The 9067-nt window shown below is 40.1% G+C and overlaps 1 protein-coding gene across 5 annotated transcripts in view; it reads left to right on the plus strand.

Moving 5' to 3' along the window:
• The window catches only part of LOC144639394 (E3 ubiquitin-protein ligase RNF220-like), a 37061-nt gene extending 29047 nt beyond the window's left edge, over positions 1–8014 (plus strand). For all 5 annotated transcript variants that reach the window (XM_078498708.1, XM_078498709.1, XM_078498707.1 and 2 more), the window contains exons 7-16: positions 570–706; positions 1833–1953; positions 2438–2537; positions 3331–3417; positions 3985–4049; positions 4488–4542; positions 5057–5117; positions 5950–5991; positions 6145–6219; positions 6607–8014. In XM_078498708.1, the coding sequence (XP_078354834.1) occupies positions 570–706; positions 1833–1953; positions 2438–2537; positions 3331–3417; positions 3985–4049; positions 4488–4542; positions 5057–5117; positions 5950–5991; positions 6145–6219; positions 6607–6678 (815 nt within the window). In that variant the 3' untranslated portion in view covers positions 6679–8014. The remainder of the gene's footprint in view (positions 1–569; positions 707–1832; positions 1954–2437; positions 2538–3330; positions 3418–3984; positions 4050–4487; positions 4543–5056; positions 5118–5949; positions 5992–6144; positions 6220–6606) is intronic.
• The last annotated feature ends 1053 nt before the right edge of the window (positions 8015–9067 follow it).

The raw sequence follows: 9067 nt of genomic DNA on the forward strand, positions 1-9067 counted from the left end.
AGTCCAATTCGGTCTGTAATCATATGAGTGATTAACAAAATCGGACAACCGCGAAGCGGGAGTCCGATTTGTTTAATCACGAGTATGATTACAGACAGAATTGGATGACACGAAGTCCAGTTACCAATTAATCAAAACTATGAAAAAATTTGAGAAACAAATTAAACTAATCTTCGGTTAAATGGTTAAACGCCTTTAAAAAAATTGAAAAACATAACAGTTTACTCCACGAAATGCACAACAACAGCGCGCGCAAAATGACGCGTAATGTCCAATTACACAGGCATGACGCGTACACTGTCCTATTACACTGTCCAATTTCAAGCATGACGCGTACACTGTCCTATTAGTGCTCAAATTGGGCTGCTGATAACCAATCACATTCGAGAATTTTGTTATAGTTTTGATTAGGTAATGTATGATAATGAATTAAAAAACAAATACCAGATTTTACCAAAGTAAAAATTGAAATACAACATATAAATGTTGGGTGGAAGTGCTCATTAAAAGGAAGGCACTTATTATTGTGGTATTTCTTTCTTATTCTGTTCCACGCTAATTCTTTTTAGGCTCTCCAGTGAATTCACCGCTTGGTGGAGAGGAAGGACCCTCAGGTATAAAAACAACTTTGTGCCCTGTGTGTGAGGAAGTAATTCATGGAAGTGGAGATGAATTGAACTCCCATGTGGAAGCTTGCTTAAGAAAGGTACTTCACTTGTATTCTTGATTGAAGCCTGGTTTTCGGATTGCAGGAAATCCCAGGGATTGTCAATTTTGCTCTTTCCGAACCATCCCAAACAATCTTCTTATGTCACTGCATTACAAGTCTAACAGTTTTTTTCTTGCATATTGCTACAATTTCTTTAACTTTCTTTTTCCCGTAAAAGGTTGTGACCTAAACATGGGCAGACTTCCTAATTTTGCCATGTTCATTCTATTTCATAATTTTTGTATGAAAGAGGTCATATGACGACAACTGCAAAGGGGCTATTCTATACCTGCCAACTTTTTCTGGGTCAAAGGCGTGAGATTTTTATCCTGAGAGTGCCAAGATTTCCTAAGAGGATACGACAATGTCCGAAGTTTTCCGAAGACGTTCCGAACATATCCCGATCCCAGTGCGTGGACGTGTTTTGCTAAACACGACCTCGTTCCCAATGCTTTTTTTGTCAAAACTCTGTGATTTCGGGGAAAGTATCGCCATTTACTTATTTTACATGGAGTTTTCGTTTCTCACATTGGTTTTAGTTTACATTTTTTTGGAAAGTGTGTCGTTTGTGGTTGTAATACCGGTAACTCACATTTTTCGGCCAGGCGTGAGGTTTTGGTTCGTAAGCGTGAGTTGGCGTGAGATCTAAGTTTTGAACTCGCAGGCGTGAGACTCACGCCCAAGGCGTGAGAGTTGGCAGGTATACTATTCAAGGCTTGAAAAGACTTGAATTTCAACTTGGCCTTTCGACGAGCAGCTCTTAAATGTGGCTTGCCCTGGGTAAACGCATTCTTGTCTTAGTTTACCTTATTACAACTTATTTGGCAGACAACTTGCCTGGGCCCTTGCCTATCTGGCAAGTGAGAATGAAAAAATAATTGGCTGGCAGGAAATTTGACTTGCCCTGGGCGATCAGCAAGTTTTTTTTTCGAGCCTTGTCATTGCGTAAGACTGACAAATGCCTAGATTAAGAAAAATTGTTTGCAGTAATTCTCCCAAAACTGAATTGAACATGAACAGCAAGTGACAAAGAATAAAAGCATTAAATAGCTCAAATAGGTGTTGCAGCTGCAGTCCTGTTTTCTTTTTTCTTATGAAACGTCTTTTTGTGTTTGATCTGTAGAAGGAGGGTGGTGGTGTTGACGACATTGATGACACTAATGGGCACGAGGTGTTTGAAGAATATGAATGGGCTGGACAAACCAGAATACGAGCAACAACTCTATTGGAAGGAGGCTTTAGAGGTAATAGTTGTTTTTCTTGGTAAAGTGAGATTATCAGCCCAAGAGCTCAAACAGGATCAAGTTTTGTGTAGTGTTTAGGGTCAAATTTTTATAATTTCCCTCTGATGATGGTCTTCAGCATAGAACAAGGACATCAGACATACAGAAAGATGGTGAAGACACACTCACCTTTTAATCTGATGGGCCAGGTCGGAATCAACCTAGTGTTAATTTTTGCCATTACAAGGACTTCAACAGAACACTGCTAACTGAAAACAGACAGAAACTGGACAAGAATGAGCAAACACATTATACCAATGTTGAGTTAATAAAATATTCAAACAGTGTTGACAGCACTTCAAACACCAACAGAACACTCCAAATCCAGCCCACACTACATTTCTGTGGTTCTGAAGTCATGAATTTCTAGTTCTATTCCACCAAACACTGCCAGCTTGAAGTTTGATGGTGATCATAATGTTGCTGTTACCTGTTCTTTTTGCAGCCTCAGGTTTTCAGACAGGTATTAAACGTAAAAGGGAGGAAGAAGACGATGGAGATCTTAACATTGATGGGGATGATTCTGAAGAGTACGGGAAACCTCAGTATCCTGTAAAACTTTCTTTCCACTTTGCGATAACTGTAGCTTGTATAAATTAACGTATTCTATTTTTGAAATGACAATTTTTATTAATTATTTAAGTTGGTCAGGAGGCATGGCAGCCTTATGGCTGACATGCTGGACTCTAGATTGAGCGGTTAAGGTTCAAGCCCTGGGTGGGGTCATTGTGTTGTGTTCTTGGACAAGACACTTTACTCTCATAGTGCCCCCTCTCCACCCAGGTGTATACATGGGTACTGGCAAACTAATGCTGGGGGGAAACCCTATGAGCATCACATCCAGGAGGGCAAAGAAATACTCCTAGTCGCTTCTTGCTACAGAAACCGGGATAAGCTCTGCCATGTATGGGCCACTACGCTCAACACAGACTTAAATTCAAATCGGTACAATTCCAGAAAAAATATTGTTGGGATATTTAAGTGACTGAGTAAAAGGGCATAGGGGAGTGTGTGTGTAATATTATGTGGAAGGTTGCAGTACAGTCAAACTTCTTTTTTACGGACACCCTTGTAATACGGACACCTCCCTATTACCGAAAGTTCACGAAAGACACGGAGCATCATATAAACTCTACCTCTATAATATGGTTGCCTCCCTCCATAATAATACAGGCTCTCTTCCCTGTCCCGTTGGCGTCCGTATTAAAGAGGTTTGACTGTAGTAGCAAGTACAGTAGTTTCGTTGGGAAGTGAAAAATTTGTTTTGGACTGACAGGCTGTTGATAGAAAAAAGGTTAGTTGTTGTCTTGTCCTTAATTCATGATCTTACAAAACAAGGTACACAGAAGCTGATGTGATTCCTTGTAGTGCCGACGAACCTGATGAAGATAATGTTAGACAGGCTCTCAGAGGAGCTGTGATAAGGTTAGTTCTCTCGCTTCTTTAATGGCAGTGTTTTATTAAGTACAAAGGACAACAAGCTATGAGCTGTGATACTCATTTAAAAAAATATTTAAAATAAAGACAAAATTACTTTCACTTTCCTCTCCCAAAAAGTACCTTTGTACCAAGCAAAAACGGGTTAGACAACTAAGAACGTAATTTAATAGACGACTTCCAAAGAAACCTTTTGAATGGAATCTTATGACCCCTTCCATATTAATATTCCACGCTGTGAACCTCCCTGTTAGTTTACATGACTTGTATTCCTTGAATACCCAAATGGCTTTTCAAGAAAATTATGCATAGGCAGATCCAGGGGGAATAGATAAGGTAGTTGTAACCCCCTTTCCCTCATTACAAAAAGTTATTTGTACTTGTTTTGTCTACCGGAGCATGCCCCACCCGCTAAAAACTTGCACTTTGACACTCATTCTCGTACCCTCCTCCCCCCTTCATAAAATTCAGGATTTACCTCCCAATTATTTCAGTAGTCATTCTTGTATATACCCAGCAAAATCGCTTATTGCATTCGTGTTTATATCCTTGCAGTGGTGAAAATTCCCCAGTAGATCAAAACGGTCCCAACAGAGAACAAAGCCCAGAAAATGAAACTGGTAAGTAAAACCTTGTGAAAACAATCTGATTCTACTCTCTATGCCAATCTAGGTTTGAAAATATTATCCTCTGTCCGATTTAGCAGGAATAAACGGACCTGTTTCTCTGCGCGCTCAATTCCTCTTCCGCTCTAAACTTGACACGACCTGGCTGCAACCTGAAAAATTCCATACTGATGACGTAGTCCTACAGAGATCCGTGTTGTGTCTCTGATTGGTTGTTACTTGCGCGCGAAAATTCAAAACCTAGCAACAACCAATCAGAGACACTACACGGATCTCTGTAGAGCTACGTCATCAGTATGGAATTTTTTGCCTGCCATCTCGGACTTCGCCCGAACGTGAGAAGAATTGAACGAGCGAATTGTGACGTCTTAAATTATCAACACCGTGTTTCATGCATTTGTTTTTATTGAAGTGCAATACTTTTCCTTGTAGAGGACGATTCTGCAGAAACAAAAGCTAACAAACATAATGAAGACGGCGATTACGAGTAAGTCCAATTTTACGTGTTTCTTTTTTAATAAGAAGCTACCAACTTTTGAAGAGCGACTGATAAAAATGTTATCACATTTACGTTACAGTTATTGAATCGAAAGATGGGGTGGACTTATTGTATAAAAGTGCATTTGACATTTAAAACATGGCACCTTTTTACAGTCCATGAGAACGTTGATGATTTGGCTGAAAGCTTGTAACGATTTACTAAGAAAAGATATATCCCCCAAATCTTTCTTTGGCTCTTGTGATCAACCTTGTTGATTTGGTTGAGTTGTCTTCGGATATAGCTGAGCCAGTTCATGATAGTAAAAGTATGGTCTTACCTACGTTTTGAGAATTTTTTTTTGCCGCTACTAGTTTAAGTAAAATGAGGCCAACTGCCACGCTTTTCTCGCCAAAATGACACTGGCTCACACGCGAGCACTTATCGTAAATTGAGATACAGAAAATTATTAAGAGCGTTTAAAGAGTCAATTTTCGCTCATAATAATTGGTATTGTGTTTAGTTTCAGGGCAGGCAACCCAGACCTTGTTATCAACTCGCTCAAGGTTCGGATCAGGGAACTGGTTAGTACCGCATTTTGCTGTTTATAATCACTTATCAGACGTTTGAAATTTATACAGTCCAACATTAGAGAGGTAAAGCATGACGTTTATTTTTCTGCCCTCTGCCGTTTGGCGTTCGTACGCGGAAATGAGTAGTTTTCTGTTTGTCGTGATGTGGGAATTTTCCCTATTTTTATGAGGGATAAATTTTAGAATAGTGAAGCGCGGGAGGTCTAAAAATAGAAGGAAAATAATGTAACCGCCACGAGGCTCAGTAAACATCAGCGTGTTCTGAGAGAAATAGAAGGATCTAGGCAAAGTTCTCCTTTTATGACAGTGTTTTAGGAATACCGGCTGCTTTAGAAAGTGTTTTAGAAAAATCGTCCTCAATTTCGGTTTGTTTGTCTGAGTCGTGACGTCACTCGCGCGCTTCGCTTTTCCATAAAAAGGTAACAAAATGAAAGTGAGCTCGCGTTTGCCGTATAACGTCATGCTTAATCTCTCTATTGTTAATAAGGACGTGGAAGGGACTACAGAGAGTGGCCTTGTCATCGGTGGTTGATTATAAGAAAGTGTATGGCTTTCAACATGCATGGACCAAAAACAATGCCTGCATTAACAAGTTGCTTTTACTAAGCGTGTTAACGGAATTTTATTACCCTGGAGGGGCCAAAATCACAATCCGACAGAACGTAAAAATTATCGGTTATTGCAATGCAAAACAATTACATTCAAAATGGAAGGAAACCTCGAAATAATCTGGCGTAAAGTGGGACATTTCGTGGTGTCTAACATACCGTTGTACACGTGTCTCAGCCTTTCTTACCGTTGTTTCTTTCCTGTGTTCTAACAGGAAAAGAAGAAGTCCGAGAAGATCAAGTGTCTAATATGCATGGTGGGTCCTGTGTTTAATTGTTTGTTTACACTAATAGCACGCAACATTTCATTCCAAGTGCATTGTTCTCGCACAATGCTACAACATTTCAGTTTCTAAAAGCACAGCCAAGGTAATTTATGGTTAACTTTTTTTGCTTTGTTCTCATTACAGGAACCTTACACAAATCCTTTGGCTTCGATTTCCTGCTGGCATGTTCACTGTGAGGAGTGCTGGCTCAGAACACTGGTAAGTTACAATAGAAACGTTAATACCCCCACCCCCACCCCCATTTATTCAATAAACTCCCTTCCCGGTTTTGGTTCATCAGTCTAATCACATCAAATTTCTCCCAGTCATAAGCCGCATTTTCCTTCCTCCTCCAGACAAACCCTACCCCCTCCCCCTTCCCCTCTTGTCCCATTCTGTCGCAAGTTCTAGGGATTAAATCTCCCAAGGCCCACCAATTGTCATACATTTATTTAAGTAAGTTCTGAGAATTTGGTTCTACGACAAGACAATTTCCTAAGCTGATCATATTATTTTTTCTCTTTACCTGTCTGCTTTACAATGTTCTAACTTTTCAAAGGAGAAATTAGATCGTGATCATTCTGATTACCTACTTTTCCTTCTTAGGGAGCGAAAAAGTTGTGTCCGCAGTGCAACATGATTACCTCGCCGTCTGACCTCAGGAGAATTTACTTGTGATCTCATCACACAGCGCATAATCAGCGAGATGCAGTCAAGAGAAGCCGCACGCCGCACGGGACAGATTTGAAGTTTCCTGGTGAAAGTCGTACGGATTTGCCCAAACTGTCTGGCTTGGAAGAGTTCAACCTGGTGACGAGAATGAATATTGGAAATCCCGCTTTTTACGATTGCATAGTGGTGTGTCTCTAAAACGTGTCGGGATGAAGCAAAGTATGGCTTCAAAAGCCAATTTGTGAACTAGCCAAGTGATGCGTTGGACGTTTTGGTTAGCTTAGTTTTATATTACTACCACGGAGCAAACGCAGTTGCGTGACTTAGTCGACTTGCGTGACCCGCGTGATGATCTTGTACCTAGGTAGTCGTAGTTTCACGCAATTCAAAGCGCACATTTCCGTTAGCCTGCACATCAAACATTAGTTCTATACAAATCCATTTGCAAAAAGTAGTCAAAGAGAAGTTTCCGTGACGTGTATCAATTGCAAACGCCTAAATCACTTAAAGTGTGTTAAAAGTTTGTAATCCAAACTAGGTTCAAAACTTCGAACAGCGTCTTTCCATTACAAAGCAATACCCTCTCCCGTAAGTCTGACTTTACAGACGTCTCTCTAAGAACGGCCAATAGATTCATCCCCCAGGGAGAGATACATGAAATTCGACCGCCAAAATTTCCAAACTTATGATGTAGTCCCGCAGATATATGTAGTGTTTCTGATTGGTTGCAATTGGTTTTGAATTTTCGCGCGCAAAAAACAACCAATCAAAAACATAGGATCTTTATGGGGTTACGTCATCAGTAGGGGTTTTTTCGTGTTGAATCTCGCTGTCTCCCGAGGGGAGTGATGTGCAAAGACTTGAGCGTGCTTTTAGATACGTCTCTTAGCAAATCTACCCCCCCCCCCTCTCCCTCCTCTTCAGCTAACCAGGTTGTTCTGAGCTGAATTGCAGTCGCTGAATCCTGTAGAGCTAAAGCGGATGTTTATTATAATGTGTATATACCAAATAATTGTCTCGTTTCACCAGATTTCTATACAAGCTTAAGGTTATGTTAAATATTGAATAAATGTAATTTAACTTATTTAAAAGAGTTCATCGCATACCAATGATGATATTTAAAGAAAGTAAAAACTTGTATCAGAATTGCAGAATTGTGTATAATTTTTTTTCAGCAGATGACATTTTTATAATTAATTTGCATTTACAGTAACTCTGGCGAGGCAAATCAGGCAATGATTTGATAATTATAGCGCTTTTTTCCAGAGAGTACAGGAGACACTTGCGATACTGACTTGTGTTAAATAATAATAATAATAATAAAAAAATGTATAATTCCGTATTATTGCACTGTTTTTATTTAATGCTGATCAAGGGGAACACGTGTATATGAGGTGGTCCCGGGAAGGCGGGAAAATGTTTGGTGGGGTTGCTTGGAAAATGTTTACTTGGAAATGTTTGGTGGGGTTGCTCCGCTGGAGTTCTGAAATCCCTACCCCGTGTTAGACCAAGAAAAGCCCAAATTTGGTACATCATACCAGACTGAAGCACTGGCCAAACGGTAACGCAAGTAGTCGCAAGTTGAACCTGCGTACCGACTTGCGTTGGCTGACCAAACGGACTCCCAGGTTTACTCCCAAGTGCATGCAAGTTGTCAAAAAAGCCATTTCGATGCTACTGCACTCGCTGCAATTCGGTACTTGAAGTAATAATACAAGACTTGCGTTGGGTGGCCAACCGGTGAAAAACTTGCGTTGACTTGCGTTCAAATTTGATCCCGACCAAAGCGAACGCAAGTCAACGCAAGTCCTGGCCAAACAGAGACGCAAGCGGACGCAAGTTGAAATCTTGCGTCCACTTGCGTCTTCGTTTGGCCAGGCCTTTACATTTGATCGGTGCTATGTACAGTGAAAATAATTCATAATGAAAGTCCACACATGTACGCATTGCGGACTCATTTTTATTCTAAACCCTATAACGTTTTGTGATATTGGAAATTCTGAAACACTTCGCGCCGAAAGAAGACAAAAATAATAGTTGTAATGAAATAATCAATCAATCAACAAGTAAACGGCAAGTAATTCATGTTAAGCTTCCATATAGTCACCCGAACCATATAGTCACCCAGATATCCCATAATACCTCTGTTAACCCCTGATTACCTCTGTATACCCCTGTTTACCTTATGGAGCATAGCATGGAGTATACACCTGATTGAAGAAACGTTAACCCATGAAAAGCATAAACCATGAACGATGCGACCCAAATGTTTACTGGGAAATTCGGAAAAGGTTGTCTGTGACAGAATAAACATTATAACAAGACAGGTTGCATAAATGCTCTTGAGGCTCTTAAGAAAGAAAATACCTTGATTATCAATGACTAAGCTTTCCAA

This window comes from Oculina patagonica, chromosome 14, assembly GCF_052425735.1.
Source record: "Oculina patagonica isolate OP01 chromosome 14, crgOcupat, whole genome shotgun sequence".
Taxonomy (NCBI): domain Eukaryota; kingdom Metazoa; phylum Cnidaria; class Anthozoa; order Scleractinia; family Oculinidae; genus Oculina; species Oculina patagonica.